Source organism: Andrena cerasifolii, chromosome 1, assembly GCF_050908995.1.
Source record: "Andrena cerasifolii isolate SP2316 chromosome 1, iyAndCera1_principal, whole genome shotgun sequence".
Lineage (NCBI taxonomy): Eukaryota > Metazoa > Arthropoda > Insecta > Hymenoptera > Andrenidae > Andrena > Andrena cerasifolii.
This window is the reverse complement of record NC_135118.1, coordinates 18,239,440-18,262,794: the sequence shown is the minus strand read 5'-3', so window position 1 is coordinate 18,262,794 and position 23,355 is coordinate 18,239,440. Positions and strand designations below refer to the sequence as shown.

General features: G+C 38.6%; 4 protein-coding genes across 13 annotated transcripts; 3 read left to right on the top strand and 1 right to left on the bottom strand.

Moving 5' to 3' along the window:
- Positions 1 to 286: 286 nt before the first annotated feature.
- Positions 287 to 3,613, top strand: LOC143368186 (uncharacterized). Of its 3 annotated transcripts, XM_076810634.1 has the most exons (10): positions 379 to 398; positions 498 to 578; positions 1,064 to 1,250; positions 1,590 to 1,725; positions 1,824 to 2,041; positions 2,105 to 2,165; positions 2,286 to 2,414; positions 2,481 to 2,816; positions 2,885 to 2,967; positions 3,039 to 3,613. In XM_076810634.1, the coding sequence occupies exons 2-10, from the start codon at positions 509 to 511 to the stop codon at positions 3,163 to 3,165; spliced, it is 1,347 nt and encodes a 448-aa protein (XP_076666749.1). In that variant the 5' UTR covers positions 379 to 398; positions 498 to 508; the 3' UTR covers positions 3,166 to 3,613. The 3 variants fall into 3 exon arrangements, with proteins under 3 accessions (XP_076666760.1, XP_076666749.1, XP_076666740.1); XM_076810645.1 differs by lacking the exon at positions 498 to 578 and having other exon boundaries at positions 287 to 398; XM_076810625.1 differs by lacking the exon at positions 379 to 398 and having other exon boundaries at positions 405 to 578.
- A 1,443-nt stretch (positions 3,614 to 5,056) lies between these two features.
- Positions 5,057 to 13,508, top strand: LOC143368169 ((E3-independent) E2 ubiquitin-conjugating enzyme UBE2O). Of its 4 annotated transcripts, none has more exons than XM_076810610.1 (9): positions 5,057 to 5,555; positions 5,842 to 6,015; positions 6,093 to 6,251; positions 6,310 to 6,957; positions 7,023 to 7,233; positions 7,318 to 7,501; positions 7,590 to 9,538; positions 9,876 to 10,259; positions 12,297 to 13,508. In XM_076810610.1, the coding sequence occupies exons 1-8, from the start codon at positions 5,334 to 5,336 to the stop codon at positions 10,250 to 10,252; spliced, it is 3,924 nt and encodes a 1,307-aa protein (XP_076666725.1). In that variant the 5' UTR covers positions 5,057 to 5,333; the 3' UTR covers positions 10,253 to 10,259; positions 12,297 to 13,508. The 4 variants fall into 4 exon arrangements, with proteins under 4 accessions (XP_076666725.1, XP_076666716.1, XP_076666707.1 ...); XM_076810601.1 differs by having other exon boundaries at positions 12,265 to 13,508; XM_076810592.1 differs by lacking the exon at positions 12,297 to 13,508 and adding an exon at positions 10,441 to 11,359.
- Positions 13,509 to 14,061: 553 nt separating this feature from the next.
- On the top strand, positions 14,062 to 15,212 carry Hoka (hoka). The gene is made up of 3 exons (XM_076810707.1): positions 14,062 to 14,243; positions 14,755 to 14,838; positions 14,925 to 15,212. Exons 1-3 carry the CDS (start codon positions 14,201 to 14,203, stop codon positions 15,086 to 15,088), a joined length of 291 nt encoding a protein of 96 aa, XP_076666822.1. The 5' UTR covers positions 14,062 to 14,200; the 3' UTR covers positions 15,089 to 15,212.
- Positions 14,509 to 22,318, bottom strand: U2af50 (U2 small nuclear riboprotein auxiliary factor 50). 5 transcript variants are annotated; one of them, XM_076810658.1, is made up of 8 exons: positions 22,134 to 22,318; positions 19,986 to 20,215; positions 19,642 to 19,902; positions 19,404 to 19,554; positions 19,253 to 19,329; positions 16,141 to 16,422; positions 15,829 to 15,993; positions 14,509 to 15,744 (listed from the first exon to the last, which is right to left on the bottom strand). In XM_076810658.1, the coding sequence occupies exons 1-8, from the start codon at positions 22,153 to 22,155 to the stop codon at positions 15,613 to 15,615; spliced, it is 1,320 nt and encodes a 439-aa protein (XP_076666773.1). In that variant the 5' UTR covers positions 22,156 to 22,318; the 3' UTR covers positions 14,509 to 15,612. The 5 variants fall into 5 exon arrangements, with proteins under 5 accessions (XP_076666773.1, XP_076666802.1, XP_076666784.1 ...); XM_076810687.1 differs by having other exon boundaries at positions 19,253 to 19,308; positions 22,134 to 22,317; XM_076810669.1 differs by having other exon boundaries at positions 19,416 to 19,554; positions 22,134 to 22,317.
- Positions 22,319 to 23,355: the final 1,037 nt, after the last annotated feature.

The window sequence follows — 23,355 nt, the reverse complement described above, 5'->3', positions numbered from 1 at the left end:
AACTCTATACGCCGTATAGACTGCAGTTTCTTCCCAATTGATGCAGGGTGGTACATCGTATCACAGACGAGGTATAGATATACCTATACCTCGTCTGTGATTGTATAGATTTAACGGTTGTCGTGTCTCTTCTCTCATAAAGAATTGAAATGAAACAAGCCCAGCCATAGCTCATTTAATCCACTGAGTAAGGAGGCCCTGATAATACAGAAGACGAGGTACAGACCTGGTCTGTGGTATAGGAACCTGTATCTCGTCTGCGATAATACGCTTGGCGCGTACTCAATAAACATGTGCGCCACAAACACAACACAACACGGTCGGTAAAAAAGTGACGTTTGATACAGTTGATGTTTGACAGTATGTACACGTTTACACTTCACACTGTTAAAACAATGGTATGTATATACATGATTTTAAGTACGTTGCAGTGATGCCTGCTTCAGTCACTACGAGCTTTTAACCGAATTTAACCGATGATCTAGTTTACTGAATAGAGTAACTGTCAATGTATGGCATAACAATTCTGACTGATAATGCGATGACGGTCTCAAATCCTCTTATCAAAGAACTGAAAGGTAATTAAGCGATGCTAGATGTTTTTAGGTTAGAGAGTTATTTTGTCTAAATAAATATATAGTAAGTAAAGATTCGTAACAGAAAACGATTCTCCTTTTTAGGAATGTTTATAGCTTCGATTATCTGTATTCCACTTGTCATTTTTACGTATCAACGAATTTCATTACACACGTAACTTTTTTTTATTTCCTTTTAACCACCTATATACATGTAGCGTATTTGTGTGGTATTATGCATAAATTTATCGAAGATGTTGAATGTGTATGCTTTATAAAAAAATGATGTAACTTCTCTCACAATTTTTTTTCGCAGTTCTATTAATTTATAAGACACGATACTAATATGAACACTCTGTATAGTGTTTGATCCCCCTTCTTTGTGAATAATGTGGATGAATTATTTTGAATTTTATCTGTATGCAGATTATAACGATACTAATACATTAAGTCCCTTACATTTCTTCACACGACTAATTTACTTTCAGGATGGACAAGAAAACTAACAGAATGCGACACAGAGATTGATGATGGAAATATAGAATTGCCTTCCTTTTGTAGATGCTTAGAAAAATGTTTGCAGAATGGCATACTAATGCGATTGAATACTACAAACTTTTCAAAGTTACCTGACGCTTGGTATTGTTTGGAAGAAATCGCGGAAAAGCATTTTAGGTTTATACCGAAACATACGTTATCTTCTAAAGTATACTTTAATATAAATTGAAAGTCCTCCATGAAAGAGATTTCAATTTATATTAATCAGTTCGGAACAAGAAATACGGTTCAGTAGCTTTATTGATTTCATTATTTAATATGTTGACTGTTGCGGAAGTCACCAGTGGCCGGTGCTTCGAACTTAAGGCTTCCTTAGAACGCTTAAAGAAATAAGCCCTTAGATTTGTACATTTCTGACATTAAGAATCATGGGGGAAAACATGGGAGAATCGCGCAGCGGTCAATGTGTTAAATGTACATAAAGTATTTTGAAAAGTAAACATGACACTGTTTCAGTTCCTGTTGCACTTACTCTCTGGCAGTCGAACAAGTAAGAGACACTCCAAAAGTGCATACTCCTACTGGACATCTTAGACTTTTAATTAGAACATGTTTAACGCGAAAGTGCCTTCATATTCCGATTGAAATGCTGGTATACTTAAAATGCATTTATCAACTTAAGCAAAGCTCAACGATTCGTTTATAATTTACTTAATGCCTTAATAACTAACTATGCACAAACATCTACAGGTCAGGACACCATTAATGGCTACCGACTATTATGATAAAAACAGTATTGTAGGAGATGACATTCTCGGTGAAATATTTTTATCGGTATTACTGCAAAGTAGTAAATTGAAGTTTAAATTAAATTTACGGAATTCTAGTTTTTTGGACGAGTCCTGGCAACTACCAGAGTGCGTGGCTCTGGAATTAGTTCCTTGTAGATGTCTAGGTATCTCTGTATGGTGAGTAATGTTAGTTATGAAAGGGAAATTCTCGTAGTAAATAACACCTTTTGCGCTTTACAGTTTCATCAAAGGGAAGGCTTTAATAATCAATCTGGATAAAAATTCTGTGGCTGCGGAAGATGTAAGAAGCGCGATATTCTCTCTTAAATTTTCATAAGAATCAGAATTAAAAGTCGAAGTTTCGGCATAAAAAATTATCGATATTAATGTAATTTGAATTCTTTAAATAATTTTCTATTAGGATAAAGTGGAGATTGGGGACGTGTTGGACGAGATAAATGGAAATGCTATAACATCTAGTACGAAGGGACAGCTACGTAGAATTATGAAAAAAACCACGGGCCGACCAGTGTGTCTACACGTAGTTAAGGTATGTATCGCAAATCCATTCTCTTTAATTAAATATGACTGCATTTGTAATATCATGGATTTTCAGCATCGCAATAAACAAACAAATGACTTGTACGCCCCAGTAGTTCATCTCATAAGAAACTCGGGTGTTGAGGGGTTGAAAAAGATTCTAAAGAGATTTGCTTCAGAGACGCAGAATGGCGAAGAGAAACCCGAGATACCTAAATCGGCGAGCAAATCTTTAAATGCTGGATATTGTGTTAAATACTGTGGCTCTATGTATATTGGTGCGGCAGGAGATGTTAAACAAATCGAAAGAGCGATCGTACAAGTATTAAAGTTGGAGGAATTAAAACTGGTGCCCGTGAAATTTGAATGTCTAGAAATTGGAATCAGGGTGACTCAGGACGCGGATGACATGGTACGTAAATATATCTGTTAGAGTTTACAAATGTGTAACATAACAGTAAAGTCTATTTGAACGTTTAGGTAATATGTAAACAAAGTTACATGGAAATCTCTTCTTGCGGTCGTACTGGAAACATTCCGAATTATTTTGCATTCATTGCAGGGTAATATACATAATTATCATATCAATTCTTTTAGTTATATAATTGGAATGTACGTTTAACTCAATTTACAGAGACACTAACTGCAACTTGGCGACCAAGTTCGACGCTTATGTATTCTACCATGAGAACGAAAGCGAGATGCAGACTATATTGCACAGTCTGGGCCAAGGGTTCCAACGTACTCACTTTGCAGTTTGATCGTTTCAAGTAAAAAGCAATGTCTGAGAAATTATTTTTCCATGATAGAAACGATATCTTAGTTATATAAAAACACTTAAAACATTCACCCTCGCGTATCTAGTCAGTGTAAATTAATTGTATTCTTAGTCTGTTTTATTCTATGACTAGACCCCCTAATTAAACAAAGTTTAATAAATATGTTGCGTATAAAGAAGGTACATATTTTCTGAAAGATGTAAGTGAAACTTACGGTTTATGTCGTGAGTAAACATGTTTCTCATTAGTCATAGGACATATCTGTTTATAAACATATGGCTATGTGATATTAATTCCTAATTGAACAAGAAATTTCATCTTTCACTATATTTTTAGATATTTATTCGATATAAGTATGAATGTATTTGTCAGACAATCGGTTGTACATATGATTAAGAGAATATGTTGTAATAAATGACTATAAAATGTACATTATATGCGAAACCCTTGTCAAGCCACTTTGAAAGATCGGGGTGGTATCCGCCTAATTTCTTTCAACAGAACGACGCATCAACTTTCGGACAGTGTTCCAGAAACAACGGTTACTTATCCCATTTCCTTAAGGGGTCATGCCTAGTTGGCAGGTGAAAAAGAACGTGATTTTCGGGAATTTTTTGTGGAAAATCTAATGTATGTTTTTTGCAACTATTTGCTTATTGTAAAAGTATATTGATTTTGTTATAGAAAAATATTAAAAAATGAACGAAAAGCAGCCACTCTCCCGGAAGTAATTTATTTAGCGGTGGACACGATTTCTCCGAACTAAATCATCTGAAATCGAAAAGTGAAGAAGATTCTGTTAGTATATGAGTTTACCTGGTGCGTGAACGAACGAATTTGGTTTTTGATGAAAACTCTACTTTAAATTCACGAAAAACGAACAAATCAGACATCGAAAAATCATGATTTTGCGTTAAACGTCCGCCATTTCGTCTGAAATTATTTTTTTGAAAAATCGTTCATTCGCGCACCAGATAAACTCATATATTAACAGAATCTTCTTCAGTTTTTGATTTCAGTTTGATCCGGCTCGGAGAAATCGTGCTCACCGCGCAACGCCTTTGTAAAAACAGCTTCCGGTAGAGTGGCTGGTATTCGTTTCTTTTTTAATATCTTTCTACAACAAAATCACCGAGAGTTGCTGAATATATGTACTTTTACCATAAGCAAATAGTTGCAAAAAATATACATTAGATTTTCCACAAAAAATCCCGAAAATCACGTTCTTTTTCGCCTGCCAACTAGGCATGACCCCTTAAACTTCACACGATTATTCAATACACAATCAAAATAACAGAAGACCTTAGGTGGACTTGGGACACTGATGCAACGGGCACAATGAAACATTAATATTATCCTGTTATCTACAGGGTATCAGCTTATATCATCTATCAAGATGATAGCTTACAGGGTGTCTTGTGAGTTGTGATCATGTTGTGAACTTCAAACTGCTTCTAGCTATCAAGAGAATATTATTTCATTGTGCCCCAACTTCTCTAAATTAAAACTGGCCCAATCCCCATATTAATCCTACCGCATTTCGTCTCACTTTCAAATTCTCCTAATACAAAACGATGTCCCTTGTATCTCCCCAAACATAAAATGTAGAACATCTTAAATTTCATGTTTCTAGAAGATTCACCCAAAACACCAAAAATGTATACATATATGTACCATTCGATACAAAAAGAAAAGCAGGGATCCCCGACGGTAGGACGGCATACGTCACCCGAAGGATTCCATAAGCCGGAAACTTAAAAGAGAAACGAGAATTTCATCGCCATTCTTAGTAGGTAGGATAGCGAAAGTACCGCTCGCAGCGTTTCGTGCGGGACACCCCGTATACACGCAAGTACGCGTACGCTCCGTAGCACGACGTTAAATCAAAATATTTTGACAGGTAGGCCGCGGCGACGGTTGAAAAAATGTAGAAACGAGACTCGATTTGAAAAAGGTCGATAACTACTCGATCGGCGTGGAGGAGACAAGAGGCATCTCGAATCGGTGGATTCTTAGGTCGGGGTTGGGACAGGGTTCGGGGTTGGGAGCCAGGTATCCCTGCTCTGCGACGTGCGTCGTAACCGTTGCGCCGTGTAACCTTCTATCAGCCGTCGTCGGCGGAGAGCGAGCACACAGTGATCAGAGGAAAGATGGCTACGAACTTGGGGGTAGAGTGTCAGTACTTTTACGAGGATGTCGTCTACCGTGTGGACAAGAAGGGCAACGTTGTGTTCGGGATCGTTATGGAGAACGACGACCAGGAACTGTCCGACGAGAGCTCTGACAGCGAGGAGAACCCGAAGAGGAAAAAGGGCGAGATTCGCGTGGTCTGGCATCCCTCCGGTGTCGAGGAGCTGGTCACCGCGAAAAAGGTATCCAACGTTCGCTATCCCATCAAACTATCCACCGCGGACGAAATGAACGCTGCGCAGAACGATATATCATGCCTCGCCGTATTATCCCTTTCCCCTTGTATTTATGTTTTCGATTTCACGGCGAGCGACACCTGACACGAGAACGGTGTCCGCGATTGACTGTTGGAATCAAATTTCGAATTCGATTCCGACGTAACGACTTGCATCCCTTTGGTGTTTCTTTTCGTAGCATATTGAGGATTTCTTTCTTTTTTTCGGGGGAAATTTTTATGTCTACTTATAGGTCCACCTGGCAGACAGAACGCTTATGCCGGGAGATGTTGTGCGCCGTATGATAAAGGGGAAAGATACACAGAGGGGTTATTGCAGGGATATCGAACTCACTGCTTGCGTTCAAGTGATCGGCACTAAGCAGGTGCTTACGAATATTAGGAGCGAGGATTTGGTTCCGTTGGAAGTACGTAGTCAGGCGTGCACGGCGGTTACTTTTCGTTAAGTAAGTCATATATTATAGTTGATAGTCATGTTTCGTAGGAATTCGCGACGGATATAGCTGTCTGCATGGATTCGTGGGTCGGCGGGATAAAGATGGCTCACTTTAAATTGTGGCTCACTACGCCCGACGGATCGCGTTGCGTTATAAACGAGACGGACTCTCGCGTCTTGGGGCAGTTAGAGGAGAAGCGAGACAATGTAAGAATCAAATAGAAAATTGTCCTTCGATTAAAGATATTCAATGCAGACCTTTTAGGACAATGATTTTCCCCACTCTTCCGAGTTCTATCCCGGGCAAAGTTTGTGGGGACCGATTCACTGCCTGGAAGATGCACAGTGGATCACTTGTACGAAAGAAATGAAAGTGAAGAGGAAGGCCAAGCCGCAGAAAATGACGAAGGTGATCGTGGAGAAAGTGGAGACAGAGTGGGTGGGAGTACACTGGCAGTGCAGAGCATACTCGAAGGATGGCGCTTGGTCGGACCAGGCTCCGCCGAAATTCGTAGTCGAGGGGGAGAATTTAAAGAAGTTGAAATTATTAAATGTCTTTGAACCTTCTACCGTGCAAGTGGGAGACAGAAACTTCTATGTAATTAAGGGCGACGAGAACGTCATTACGCGGGAACAGTGGAGGAAGCATCAAAGAGATATTTTTCAAGTTCCTAAACATAGTCCGAAGAAAACACGTCCAAATATTAGCGTCACTAAGCCGGCTGAGGATAAAAAGAAAGAGAAGGACGTTAACGAACAGCAGGCGTTAGAAGAGAATGCTCAAAATAATATTAATAATTTGCAAAATGTGACAAGCAATAATACCCTAATGCTTCCAGCACAAAATCAAAACACTGAGAGTTCAGACGACTGGGATACGGAGGACACTGGTTCGCAAAGCGACAGTGCTTCGGTAAGAGTTTCTGTTACTTATCGTCGCGCAGCAAATAGGACTAACGAGCATTCTAACGTTTACAGGTGTCCAGTGGGTGTTCGAGTATGTCATCTATGGGCAAAAAGAAGAAGGGCCCCGCTTTAATGACTAAGGTACTGAAGAAGAAAAAGTTATGTAAAGCAAAGAAAAAGGTACCGCCAGTACCACTTATACCTGGAACTAAAATTGTCGTGGAAACGTTATCCACAAATACGAAAGCTAACGTTGTGTGGCAGGACGGCTCGGTAGAATTCGGTACTTTATTCGTAACATTCTTAATCGCAGATCGTTTTCAACAGCATACGAGTGGCAGAACTTCATCCATTACTCTTCTTCCAGGCATTCCATCAACACAGCTTTACCCGATTCACCACTTAGACGATAAAGAGTTCTTCCCGGGCGATTTTGTGGTCGATCAAAAAGAGGAATCTAGAATGTACGGTGTAGTTCAAAGCGTCGATCACCAAGGTAGAACAGCTAAAATAAAATGGTTCAAAACGTACACTTCTAGTCAAAGTCCGCAGTAAGTGACCAGCATTTCTCGCGCTCGATCGAGAGCAATTCAATTCGTTGTAAATGATATCGCACTAATCTGAATAAATATTCGCTAGACCAACTTTACTAGAAGAGCGCGAGGTCAGTGTGTATGATTTGAAGGATCACCCCGATTTTCAATACAGACCGGGTACGTTGGTGATTCGTATAGCCAACTTTGAAGGGGAAGATGCTGGGTGCACGGCTGGTCAAGTACTAGATAATTATCCGGAAGGTCGGGTGAAAGTGTGGTGGGTCGATGGACATGTAAGTATGTGTTGGCCTCAAGATTTGTATAAAGTAGGTGAATATGACAGTGACGAGGGAGAACTATGGGATGACGTGTCGTCTGACGCGTCGTGGGAAACGGAATTGGAAGACTGTTTTATCGCCGATAATGACGGAACAGAGCAAACGGAGTTAGAAAATATAAAGCCAAAATTAGCCGCCCACATCGAGAAAGCTCGTATCGCTATGTCCAGATTGGAAGAGATCTTTACTCAGAACCCGTCTCTCCAGACGACTGAAGTTATGAGGAAATTACTAGACGTCTACAAAGATTGTCGTTATATGGATAAACTTATGGGCACCTCTTTCTTCCATGAAAGTCACTTCCAAGGGCTTTTGGAAAGAGTCAGGCAAGGCGGCCGGGCGAATGTGGCGCAACGTATGGCGGATCAAGTGAACAGACTGTTCACTCATAAATCCGACGGCTCGGAGTTAAATACAGAGAACTCCGATATCCCTTCCGAGAAAATCATTACTGTAACTGACACGACAGAATCCATCGATGACAAGAACGACGAAGACGCCGGTAAAGAACAGAATGTGAAAGATGAGAAATCGATCGACAGACTATTCATCAATGTTAATCCCAATCCTGAGGATTCTGGATTATATTCCGCGGAGAACTCGAAGAAAGAATCGGGCTCGAGCGAGTCAAGCGGAGAGTTTCTATTAAGCGAAGATGCTAACAATGTACCCGATCGCTCAGCAGAGAAGACAGACGCGAATAAGGCTAACAAGACGCATATATACATTACGAGCTCTTACGTAGCCGGTTCCCAAGTTTGCGTGAAACTTTGTACCCTGATTAAAGCTCAACTCGTATTAGCGCACGCAGAAGTATCTAAACGATTCGGACTGTCGAGGATGTCGCTGTCTGACGCCGAGAAAGGGTCGTCCCCTTCGAAGAAGCAGAAGAAAGAGGAAGAGAAGTGCGTAGAACTGGTACAGGAGCCGTCCGAGTGCGTGATAGAGATTCCGCCACCGGTATATACAGAAGGGGAAGGATTCTCCATAGAGGAAACAGCGCCGGACAGTCATAAATTTAGATTAACAATGTTCCAGCCCACGGACCCAACGAATTTCTTCAGAACTGTGTCCAAGGAACTGAAACTGTTGAAAAGCTCGCTACCACCCGGCATATGGGTGAAAGGATTTGAAGATAGGATAGACTTGTATTCTGTAATGTTTCGCGGCCCTGAAAAAACACCGTACGAGGACGGACTCTTCCTTTTCGACTTTCAATTGTCCGCCGACTATCCGGCTGCTCCGCCACTTTGCCATTACATTTCTTATTGTAACGATAGATTGAATCCTAATCTCTACGAAGATGGAAAAGTATGCGTGAGCCTGCTCGGAACGTGGTCCGGCCGTGGAACAGAAGTGTGGACAAGCTCCTCAACTTTGTTACAAGTTATAGTATCGATCCAGGGCCTTATACTCGTGCCCGAACCATATTTCAACGAGGCAGGATTTGAAAAGCAGAAGGGGTCTCAACAAGGGCGAGAGAACTCAAGGATGTACAATGAAATGGTTGTGCTGAAGCTGGTTCAAGCGCAGACCAAGTTGCTACAGCATCCACCGCCTGTTTTCAAAGATATCATCATGGAACATTTCAAGAGGCACGCAAAGAAACTACTGCAACGACTGGACTTGTGGATGGAGATCTCCGAGCAACACAATAATCAACATCCATTGTCTCCAGTGACGCCTACTACTTTTAAACAAATATCTGACGTTGGTACGTTATTTTCTCTTTTAATTGTACTTAGCGATAGCGGTTCGAGTCTTCGGCTCGAAAGTTTTTTCAACGATCCGACGTAAATTCGCATGGTTCCGAGTATTCGAAGCCAGATATTCTTGAACCTTTTGAGAAGTTGAAGAGTTCCACGAATTCTGTTTAAAAATTTATTTTTCCCCTTGTAGATAGATGTATTGTTACACGGGCAAACTTTTGATTTCCAATAGTATTCAATACATTTCGGGACATTCGCGGTGATTCGGTGTGCTTCGAGCTTATTACCAATTTCATGTACACATGCATAAATCTCTACATCAACAACCTGGTTTCTGTTTAGACAAAAAGATCCTTCCGGAGTTCCCACTTATACCAGCGTCTAAAGGTTTCTGTATAACGCTTCGTAAAACCTTAGCCACGTTCAAGGGGGTACTGATTATAGAAGGGATCATGGAGGATAGCATCGACGAAGGGAATAGCGTGAACGTCAAAGGGCAAACGAGCAGCACTAAGATCGAGTGCCGTGAAGCATGTAAAGTCACCGATGCTAGCATGGTGGATCGCGACAAGAGTAAAAGGAGCAACAGCCAGGGGAGCAGCAAATTAATCCCGAGCAGTAATCCATTGAAGGACTGTATCTCATCTTCCTCGACGAATATTTCCGCCACGCCGCTAAGCCAAACGAAAAATAGCATTTCGGACCGTACCATCAGCTAGCCACAAGGTAAACCTAAGTTTAAACCTAAATATTTAGCTCGTACCAGGTACACGATTATGCGGTAATATATTCGATTAATTTATTATTATATACAGATATTAAAAAGGAAAAGTATGTTCAATGATAATCGCGGTATCTATTTATTAATATTTAACACCACTACTAACAAGCGATAACACTTTAACAGAAACGCCGCTGTCAGTGCTCCGCAGCTAGAGATACTTGTTACTATAGAGTAACCACATAGTAACGTAATAATAAACGCAATCATACACAGGCACCGTGTGGGAGCAAACGGGATCCCTGCTCTAGTGTATAATGTCATGAAATTCCTGAGCATGTTACACGATTAATTTATAATATTATGTAGAGTGTACGAGGTGTCTCTAGATAGCTGCTGCATGAAATGATTGCTAAGACGATACAAAGGAACGTGAGATTACTTTCATTCTTTCCTATGTTTGTAAGGAAATTTAGTTTCGAAACTTATCAACATCATCTCGGGATCACTTTGTTTAAATGGTACTAAAGTTTTCTTACATTTTTGCCGAACACGCGAAAAAGGGACGTTCAAGGGATTCTTAAAACGAGAATGTCAGCAGAAATACCAATGAAATATCACGATTCCTTTGTATCCCCTGCCGTTTAACAAACATTTTATGCAGCACTTATCCAGGGACACTTTGTAAAATAACCAGTTATATGTAATGTTATAATATTAATTGATGTGGAGTTAACATTCGACCAGGGGGTAAAAGAAAAAAAATACATGGGGTACCACGTGCATTTAGTTCTGTAATTCTGCAATGAGAATAGACCGTTCCTCGAAGGCGCAATAACAACTTGACTGACTAATTAAAAAGAAAAAATGGAAAAAAAATAATTTCGGGTATCGGGTAGGTGAGAGAACATCGTATTAAAAGAAGTGATAAGAATTAAATGAAAATGGTAAAGTAACCGGTAGCAATACGTCGAGCCAACGTAAGGAAACACTTTGCAATAGAGTTAAGGGACACGATAATAATAGCTATTAATTCTAAACGCATTTCAGTGAGTACATTTCGAATAATAATGCCACAGACTTCAAATAACAAAAAAAAAAGAAATGAGAATTCATTATCCTCCAACTATCTTAAAGTCATTATATGCCATCCACTAAGTACAGTATTCCAAGCGAAATTACCAAGTGACTTTGATTGCAAATAGGTTGTAGCTTAGAAACAAAGATTCGTATTTAGATGAAGAAAACCTATGACGGCTAAGTCCAATGTTATTAGACACTTCTAATGTAGTTTGTAATTTATAGCAAAATATATTATAGACGCTCTATTACCTACCAGTAATGTTTCCTTTTGCCAGCAATCTGTTCCGGTACGTTTTTGGAAAAATTCGAGTGTCTCCGCGGACTCCTATTAACTTTACTTTCGACATTGTCATGAACGATACGGTAATGTACTTAGTGTTGTATCACAAAAAGAAACAGTTGCGAAGAGCGTCAGTACTTACTGTACAACATACGCGTTTCACAGTATTATTTATATTTATTTTTTTATTTGATTCCAAACAGTTCCCTAGCGTAATGTACAGTATAATTGTTTACAATGGGGAGGTCCGTATTTCTGTATATTTTGAAACGAGTGCACGCAACTGATATACATGAGAGCTCGGTACGCGCGAAGTGAAATTGTAGGAGAACGCACTGTGAAAGAGTATTACGTTAATCCAAGTAACAATGAGTATTCGCGTCAATGTATTAAAAGCAACGTGCTTCTTTGCTTTCATTTTCTTTTTCTCGATTTTGTAGTACGGTCATATCTTATTTATATTAATCTACGTCGCGATTATATTTTATTTATTTCCTGAAACCTATGAATGTATTCCCCTCCCAAAATATACTTGTATTAATGTTTTCCTTAACGTGGCTTACTTGTGTACTGCATTTTTTTTTATTTGTACGCCGATATATATACATATATATGTTAATAAATAGTTATGACGATTTTGTTATTAGGTCGTTTTTCATCGTATCAATTAATTTTTCAGCAGTGTATTAAAATTAAAACTGGTGAATTGTACTGGTTGGTCATTTTCTCGTGGAATTTACCGTACCATCAAGTATGTGCAATAGTATATGCGCAAAGCTTGAAAACTTTAATGCACAACATTCTTTTTTCTTTTCATTTTCTTCCCTTTTTTTATTTGTTAAATAAAATGAGACGTCTATCGGTAAGCATGGAATTTGCATGTTAACGGATGAGATACGATCAAGTGTTGATCATTTCTATGCGTATCTCTTCTGCTATGTAAGCAGTTCTGGTAGTATTCTTTAGGGCCGTATTGTAGTTTCGTCAAGGGATTGCTTTAAAACGTGGCGACCATGGAATTCTCGCGCCACGGGGGCGCAGTTTAACACGAGCACAGATGAAAAGCATAAAAAGCTGTGCTGGTGTGAAGATTTCTTCGAAATCGTATGGTGCTGAATAAAAACAAAAGAACTGAGGAGAAACAGTTACACAGGAGGGAACTACGGATTCAAGAAAATAGAGCGAGAAAGAGAGGGTGAGAGAGAGAGAGAGAGAGAGAGAGAGAGAGAGAGAGAGGGTGAGAGAGAGTGTACAAGTAGAATGGTAGGAAAATTAGATGAAACAATTAATGGATGTGGAGGGAAATGCAAATACTGCCGTCTGAGGCAGAGGAAATTGTTACGTGAAACGTGATGTTTTGGAATGCCTTGTATATGTGCCAGCTATTTCTATTTATATTATTACGGTAATTATATTTGTAAGTTGCATAAAGCTTTATTTTCGTCGTAATTACTTTAATGTTATATAAAAGCAGAGGGAATATATCTCAATTATCCATATCAGCATACGAACTGTCGATGTCAACAATCTTTAACACAATATGCTTCGGCCTGCGAGTTTTCCCAATCCTTTGAAACATTACGACCGCTGTGAATTCATCTATTCCAGATATCCAGTTTAATTTTTACCATTTATTACATGGTTGCTAAAAGTATAAACATTCGCGCAACGCTTTGTGAAATAAACGTTTCAAAGGATTATACTTTATCGTATTTACTGTATTGTTAGGTAAAGGACACTGGTTTCGTATTTGATTGACGCTCCTTTCTCGTTGGCATCGACCAATCTGATATTACAACGATCGTGTAATAAGTTATATTATACTTGTAACTTGGTTTCCTTGATTTTGAATTAATAAAAAGTCAGTATACAATTGCGGAATATTAACTGATACTATCATTTCTCTTCTGTTCAATAGATCCTACCCCTCCCTGAATCTTCGACCTGCATTCCCGATAATCTACTTCGTATCCGCGCTGTTAAGTTCCAACTGCGCCCGGAGTTTCCACGTTTCTTTAGACGTTTATGAGAAGAGCAGCAAACGAACCAAGTCACAGCCTTTTTATTTGTAACTCGTCCAATCTATAATTCCAATGAACCAATTTTATATAAATTTGTATAAACATTATTAACTTTGTATTATACATTCATTTAAACTAAACTAACTTGTTTCTTTATATTCAATTAGCTTTTTGTAGAATATACTTAGAGGCTGAAAGATCTGAATTCTCTTCATTTGCACGTATTGAAAATATTAGAATGAAATTACACAGTGTCGAGTATTCTCCTTGTAGAAATCAATGAACAAAGGATGTTAGTTGATGAAAGTATGCTCGCTATGGTGGCAAGCCCAAGAGGGTTCCATAATAAGAATCTCTTTTATCTACGCGAGAACAGATAAGGTGCATTTTCCACCTGTTATCGGATATCTCTTATCAGAGCGCTGATTCACTACGGATTCACGACCATATCGTTTGAGTATCCTGACGCGATTCCAACGTTATTCACCTATTGGTACCAACTACAAGTTACGTTTCATTGTATTATAATTTACCGCGATTTACATTTTCGTAATCGAAAAAAATGTGTTCCAAAAAGCTTTTGTGCTACATCGCCATTGGTGTATGTAAGTATATACATTCACTTATGTAGTATTTGAAACTCAATGATCTTGACAGAACTGATTACAATTATGCATATGACGCACGTTTTCTGACTTTTAAAGTGTAATCACACCGAATATTTAAAAGCACAACTTTTGTCGTCAAATTTACAAGATCCTCATAGAAAAATAATATTGACAATGAATACGTGCACAAAGGCAAATAAATTTTGTTCCCCTTCCTCGCAAAAATTGTATAGAGTTGTGTGGAATAAAAAAAAAACTGGTGATACGTATATGTAGAATGTTATTAAAGTGGTGAAAGATTTACAAAGGTTAATCGTCAGAAAGTATAATAAAGTAATTGCACAAATATAATGTAAATTTATGCAATAATATTGCAAAGATACAAGCTCAGTAAAAGTTTGATAATCCTTACACGACTCACATATGAGTCATGTAAATAATTTGCAATGGTGCAGGGAAAAATAAATTACAAATTCTTCGTATGTACTAATCGATCGATTTCAAACAGTAATCATGGGGATTTTTATGGAAGGAGTTGAAGCAAGGCGCAAAATTTTAAGGGGTCGCAAGACAATAACAAGGCGCTATTACTGTAAGTCCGAAGTATTTTATAAAAGTGGGAGACGGGGAGGAAACTAATATTGTGTGAAATAACGAAGTGTATTCGTAACTTTTTAGGGGGAACTGCGATACCTGCATGGTCTATAGTACTCCTGATAGGAATTGGTATGCTGTTTGCTGGTGCTGGGCTCTACGTATTACTACAGAAATTCGTAGTCGACAATGCTGATACTGGAGAACGCCATTCAGCCTATCAACCTGCATTGCAAAATGAAGCTTAAACATAAATAGAAAAATATGGAAAAATTTCAAGATTTTAGCACTCGATACATCGCTTTTTTTTATACTCCGACAAGACAAACATGTGAGAAGTATTTTCACAGAAGAAATTTTGTATAAACACAGTGACAATGTGTTATTTATTTCCATGTAATTCTGTCCTTGACAATCGTCTATTATTTTAATCTCACTAATCCATTATCGAAATTCATGATACCGCTATTCTCGTATAACCGCACCCGTCGTACTATTTCTTTTTATTTCCATTACTAGTTGCGAATTACGAAATATCCCGTGTCATAAATTACTCGTTATTTATATATGATTATATAATTGAAAGATACGCAAAAGTTACAACAATCGCTCTCCAATGCACAGTACGATCGGAAATCAATTACATTTTGCTTTGTACATTCTGATAAAAGAGAATTATTAATTTTCGGGCACGTTAGATTATTCATTCAATATATATATTACACATTGGTAGTCAATTATTAATTGGTATGAAAAGAGAAATCTATAAGTTTTAGAATTCTCTGCGGTGATACTTGTCGGGGTCAAAGTATGACGTCACAACAACACGGTTATTGAACTTTCGTCCTGTAAGGGTCTGCTGTGCCTTCTGGCAGTCGATCACGCTATTAAATTCGACAAATACCTATAACAAACACAGGCATATATTTTTAATAATATGCTTCTCGGAGCAAGTAGAACTAGAATAGTATGTTAATATGAAATATACTTTTCCGCATCCAGGTACATCAACACCTTCTATAGGTCTTGGTATTTCCACGGATCGGACTACACCGTATTTGTTACACTCTTCTTTAATGTCTTCTAAAATATCTTCATATTCCTCTTCCTCCATTAGCTCCTCGGGAGTTACCATGTTCAGCAGGCACAGCACCTACACATTATTTATGCATAATAATCGCTGTTACGTTAAGTCTCTTATAAGACAATAAAGGATGACTGTTGTGGATTTCATTTGGAACAGTTCAATTTACATACGATTTATGTAAATTATAAAAAGGCACGAACGAAATTATTTTACCTCAGTCGCCGGGCCACTCGTGCCCACCATAGACAGCCCAGGCACCTGGATTTGAACCGGAGCTTGTGCACCGATCATAGGATTCTTGGCACCTACGCTAGCTCGCTGGACAATTAGTTTCTTGTCTCCCAGCTGCATCCCATTTAATCCAGCAATTGCTTGGTCTGTCATTGACACGTCAACATATTCGCAGAATGCGTAACCCTTGGATAGACCTGTGGCTGAATCCTTTACTAGATTGAATGCTCTTAGTTGTCCGAAGCTCATCAGTAACTCCTTCACCTGTATTGTAAAAATAACATTACTTATTTACTCGTGTGACTTCAATATGATCTAGATCCATTTAGACTATGCAACTTCTTTGCGTATTAACGACAAATAGTATAAGTTATTTCTCTTTATAATTACATTACTTTATATTAGTTTAAATATTACTATATGCTTCTTCCGATTTCTTAAAATTAAAATTGATTTATCGATCGATAACTGTCGAGTTACTAATAGCAAGTTTAAAATTGAACTGGTAAACAATTTTGAAGTATATCATCAGTTTCCTTTTTCAGAGTTTAGGAATGTTAAGTAACGCGTTAAATGATAACTTCGGAATAAAGTTGCACAATCTTGAAATGATAATTCGCTATCAATGCATAGATGTATAATATATCTCCTACTCAATTTCCACTTAACATCTACGCATAATGGCTGTCTTACATACAAAAGTTTTACTCCAGTCTGGAACAGATTTTTGTGAATGTTTCACGAGCGCACTGTTGCTCTTCGAGCACGGATCTCTCCCAAGTACACTTTCATTCTCTCTTTAAAAACAAGTGTACCTTAAATTTACTTACGTCTTTCCATACCCCAGAAGTACTGAAAACTCTGAAGCAGAGATAACAGCATGTTGCATTGAACGAAGGTTTACTGTCATTGCTGACAGTGAAAGCTTCCAGGTAGTTATGTACACAGCTTTGTAATAAAACTTGTACGAACTTCATCGAAGCACATGTAGTCCGACGTGTTTTGGCTAAAGCATTGTACAAGGTGCCCCACCAAATTACCTAATTACAATCACCTAATTATCCCCATTAATTATGACCATACAAGAAAAGTATTTCAAGGATGTTTCTCCCGAAGCTAATAATTCCCGAATTCTTGACATTGTCATAACTAAAGAAGACGATTAGATATCCCGTCTATGGTAGGATACGTTGTACGATACTAATTTATAGCTTGTTCCAAGAAGATGTATGGTTTAATCAAAGCAGTCCAAGCATCTGTATACATATGCTACAATGAGGGCTGTATCCTCACGAAGGCATTAGATTTGAGTTTTAGATATTATTACCACCTCAGAGACTAAGCCAGTATTTTAGGTGACTACAGAAGTGTCAAACTTCCATAAAGATTCTACAAGAACTACTATCCCTTATACCATGTTCCCTATTGAATCATTAATGTCTGTATGTGTAAGCAACACGCTATTATCAATGAAAAACTATCGAATTAGAAAACGCACCGTTCGTATAGAAGAACCAAGATCTTCGGAAAAGGGGCTGCAAAAGTCGCATAAGCCCAATACGAAGGCATGAAAATGATATAAGTACTTGCCTCGAGGGACTGGGCTAGCCTCTCTCCAGGCAGTGTGGTATTTTGTCATGTTCAGTAGTAGTAGTAGTAGTGGTAGAAGTAGTGGTAGTGGTAAGCAAATGCTTTTGATCGGCGCGACCCTAAGCTAAGAAATGGGGAGAAAGGGCACTGGTATCAGTCCACAGTTTTTACTATATAATTAACCAAATGGTTATACTTTGTTTTGTTCTTTCGGTTTGTTTTGATTGTATCGTTCCAACAAGGTACCACTGTAAGAACACAGTATTAACGTCTCTTTTTTCCGGCGTTCAATGTAATCACATTTACCGACTTTTATATTTTCTTACTTTCTCTTTGCACTTTGTCTTTGTATAAATGCACATTACTGATACTCGAACACAAGTTCGTTCGCGTAACCTGTAAACGTAACAAGGCACAAGGACGAAGAGCTGTAAAGCCTGTAAAGCCTGTAAAGAAAACAGCTGCAAGAGAAAAAGATACTCCTGAAAAGAATAGGTGCCAAAAGACTTGGAGCTGTTACCAGATGCACATAAGATTATGTGTTGACCCTGTAATCCCATTAAGAAAAAAAAAGCTGATACACTAGATAAAACGTTGATTTATCTCTTGTGGTCCTAAAAAAGTTTTTCTTTTTCCACGTGACATCGCTACGTGAGAGCAGGCTCACTCTGCAAAAGTGTCCCAGATGTAAAAATACAAAGAGCCTTTGTTTCTGAAGACAGTGCTTTGCGCCTAACGACTTCAAGATACGTACGAGTAAACGTCTTCGCTTTTTCGAATGATCGCTATAAACATAGCTACGCCTCCACCTCCCCTCCTACCCATCCCACTCCAGCCACTGACTCGAGATTCTTGTCAGAACATTCCTAAATTTAAAGAAAAAAACTTCGTATTCCCTTGGCTGGGTCCACGATGATCCTAGAAAGACTGTAAAAGAAACACGACTGCTGCGAGACTGCATAACCGCCTGAATGCTGCAATACCTCTATCCTTAGAAAACCTAATATTCCTATCCGCTATCCAGTGACTGTGTTTCGAGAAGAAATGAGATGAGACGAGAAACTACGTTGCCTACGCTTGACCAGACATACAAATGGAATTTAAAAACCTGATTCACCTAGTTATGTAAAGCCTAATCGACGCTGGAATCCAATGGATACAACATACATACCTCTATGGCATTTGGGTAGTTGACACTTCTTCGTAACTTTGATCTCCGCTAAATAGCTAAATACCTATGTCATAATTTAATCCTTCGGTATAACACACAATGCTGAGAACTAGCATATATTCAATGTAATCCTACAGCATTGTTATACAACGACGCAGCCACTTCAATCTCCGATGCCATTTGAGAATGCGCTACGAGCTTAACCAACTCTCGGTGAATCTTTTCGAATGAACATAATCGAATGTACTTCAATTTAGAACAGGCATCGGTGACTAAAAACTGCGTCCAAAGGTGTGCAATAAATAAAACTGTATAACAGATTTGTCTGCATACCTGTTCTTCGTTCAAATAATTGGGTAAACCACCAATGAAGATCTTGTGTGGGGAGTCTGGAATCATACAACATTGAACTATATTTTACGTTATGTCAGGATTACATTTCCTATATACAGAAAAGGATATAAAGAGTATGTATAAAACATACCAGGGACCGTACCTGGCACGTTCATGCTTGGATTGTCAGTCATTCCTGGCATTGGCTGATAGTCGTGCGGTCTTCTTATTTTCAAGCTTTGCCCTTTGAAGTTGATACCATCGAATGCCATAGCCTGCGTCGTTTCATCTATCGAACGGAACTAGAGAAGAATTTAATCGACAGTTTGTCACGTAGTCGCACAAATTATTAACGCTAGATCCTCGTTTTCAAGCAAACTCAATTATACCTCTAAGAACGCAAAGTTTTTGTCTAAATTGATTTGACACGCTAATACTGGATTTCCAGCAGCCTGCGCAAGCCCGGATAGATGCATTTGCTGATTGAAGAACTCCATCATTTCTTCTTCAGTCACCCCGAATGGAATGTTTCCTACATAAAGTCTCCTTGCTTGCCGAGTTATCGTGCTACCAACGACTGGTACAGCTGCTTGCGGTGTGTCTGCCACAATGTTCGCAGGTATTTGTCCTGCAGCTTGCATTGCCTTATACTGTTAACAGAAAAAGTAAATAACTGTCCCTCGAAGATTCTACTTATCCGAGTTGTAACTTTTAACGCGTTAATGGTATTTACCTGTAAGGGCGTAATGTGTTCGAATCCAGGCGGCGGAACATCCCAGTATAGGGATGGTTTCCTCCTCCTAGAGCTGCGGCTCTTTTTAGGTGAATTACTCCTTTTCCTATCTCTCCGATCTTTGGATCGTGTACGCGACCGTTTCCTACGATCTCTACTGCGAGACCTGTGTCTCCTATCGCGATCTCTGTCCCTATCCCTATCCTTATCACGTTCTTGGCGATCTCGGTCTATTAAAAATACATGCACGTATGAATATTAATGTCATTTCTCTCATCGACAGTATATTTTATTAGTGATTTCGTAATATGCATGCATATTAAGTTTTTATCGAATCTCATGCATTCGTGAATGATCCTGTAACCTATTTACGCATAGATATATTGGACGTTTCAAAACTACATAATAAACTCAACTGGATAATGTAATTCATAGAAAGGAATAGAAAAGTCTTCTTAAACTTCTTGGAACATTCAATTTCGTAATAAAAATCTTAACATTTTATGATACGATCACATTTATACATAACACTAAAGTCAGGATCAGATAGGGGAAACCAGGGATAGTTTGGTCACGGGGTAACATTGGACACTTTTACAATTGCCCCCATAGTGTCATGACTATTGCAACTGTTTATTTAGTTTGTGCCTAGTTTCTCTATTTACACACTACATACAAAAAATATGCACAAACTAAACAAACAGTTGCAATAATCAGGACAGTATGGAGGCAATTGTAAAAGTGTTCAATGTTGCCGGTGAGTTTCGTTAGAGGTATTCTGCCACCATACCGCTTGCCTGCCTCTGTGCTCCTTTTCTCAACGTTTTCTGATTCATTCTCGCCTTCGCAGAACTAGAGCAAGCCAGAAGTGGTGGGGATAGCGCTGAGCTCCTTACGTGTAGGCAAAACCGAGTTCTTAGCGTAGAAATACATATATCAAAATAGGTGTGCATTAGGTCACGAAAGAATTCAGGAATTTTATTGGTCAGAACATTCATTCTTCCTCGATAGATTCATCTTCTTTTATTGGTCTACGCATAGCTTCGTAACGCACACAACAATTACGCTGAGAATAAATAACAGCCACACGGCTACGTTCAGGCGGAGCCCAGCAGCATTCCCGTTTCCCCACCATACTCTTCAGGAGCTACGCAACTCCATCTGACAAATACACAATCGTCAGATGGTGGTGGCTGATTTCTCCTCGATCGCTGCTTGCGAAAAGGAACTGACTGGCCAATATATCTGATCCCGACCATAATATTCATTTCGCCTATATCGGATTTGGAATGAGGAGCTACTTTAATTTTAAATTAACCCTGAAACTAGGGAAAAAACAAGGAACAATGTTGCAAGCAAGAAAAAAGCAATGAAAAATATAAATTCACGACCGCTTAAAAGACACAGTCAAGAAGTCTCCAAAATATTAAGGATGTAAATAAAATTGATTCATAACAAGACCTATTATTCAAGAAATATTCATGCCGAGGTAATCCATTAATTATTGACAAATTTAATTTCTCAAAATACCACTCGTCCCACAATACACATAATTGTATAAAGACCTAAAAGCATTTGAGAACTTAATATCTCTAATTGATTAATTCCCAAAGCCACGTTTATCAGAAGTACTCTGCTTCTTTTTACAAGCTTCATTAGCCAGTCAAGTTTGCACCCATAGCTCTGAAACACCCTGTATATAACTTGTATGCACTATGTGCATCATTACCTAAACCTCAAAAATTAAAATCACAGCATGTAACGAGGAAGAACTAAGGGAGCGTTAAAAGTAGTGGATGGAATGATACGGTTGGAAAAATAATGCACCACTCCCAACACGTAATGAGAAATGTACCCATAAGAACAATCTTCGTGGATGCTTGTTTTTCAGGTTATCGATAAACGCGCTAGATCTCGCCAAACGCGCTCAGATGTTACTTAATTTACGTTGGAATTAATAACGACGGACTCGCGGCGAAAAATCTGTCCGGGGTTCGGGAGTTACAGAGGGAAACGCTTCGGGACGTGTTTATCACTTTCACGAGTATGTTTCTCCGGCCATTACAATCACCAGACTTATTTACCTGGCTGTAACGCGGGAATAGTGACGGGAAGCACAGTATTTTTAAAGGCTACTAGAATGCTTACCTCCGTTGTAATCTTCGCCCATTTTCCTGCTTATTACCTGGAACGAGAAATTTCTGCCCGATAGGGGAGCGATATAAAGAATAACGGGGCTGGCAAATGTCAATCGTTGTTAAACTAAATTTTTATTCCGAAATGGCGATAGGCTAGGTAGATGTTAGGCTAGCGAATGAAGTCCTGATACAATGCCCGCCTCCAGGTGGCGTGTAATGCAACCGGAATTGATCCTCTTTGTGACATTGTTATAACAAATATTTAAACATGACTTAATTTACTTAAAGCCCCAATTACATTATGTCACGCGTGATGTGGGATTGTACATTTACAACTTAATATTTCTAGAAATATTAAAAGAATGCGCAATTATGGTTGAACTGGGTATCAATTATTTCTGGCTACGACTGCGATTGTAGTGCCCTTTTGTTTAACTAAAAGCTGAGGGCATTAAAGTCAAAATAATGTTTACAATTTATGATAATGTGACTTTATGTTCATAACGAAGTTACGTTACACGAATGCATTCCTTTTTAGGTGAAACTACTTAAGTTCGGGATTAAATAGTAACGAATTAGTAGAAATAAAATTCTTGAATAAAATATATTTCGATTAATAAAGAATAAATGAACAAATCCAGAGATATTGTTCACGCGCCGAAGAATATTCGTATTATCTTTCTCAAGAATTAATACTCAATTTTGAGAAACAAAATAACTATATATATGGCACTGATTTATTTAGTAACTTATATTCATTATTCGTATAACTTTTACTTATTTATAAGACACTGTAAGCTGGGAGAAAATAAAAACCTAACCTTTTATTTATTACGAGAAAAAGGAGTTAATAAGTTTTCAATCTAAAAAGATATTCCTTGGATTAAGCTTAAAATAAAAGCCATGCATCGCAATTGGTGCGTTTAATGCTTGATTTATGCCCAATTCCTTTACCTCCGACTAAAGCCCCGGTCAGTGAACGACCAATTAGATGCTATCATGTGGCACTCGTCGACCAGTTGGATGCTATTATGTGGCAATTATGTGGAACATAACTCTAACTGGAAGATTACTGAAAGTGAAGAAATCGGCCGTTAAGGCTGGAACAGACACGTCGAGTAGCGAGTAATTTAGTAATTTACCATTGTTTTACTAAACTACTTGATTAAATTTTAGTGTTCACACACGAAAAGTTACTAAATTACTCGCTACTCGACTAAATTACTCGACGT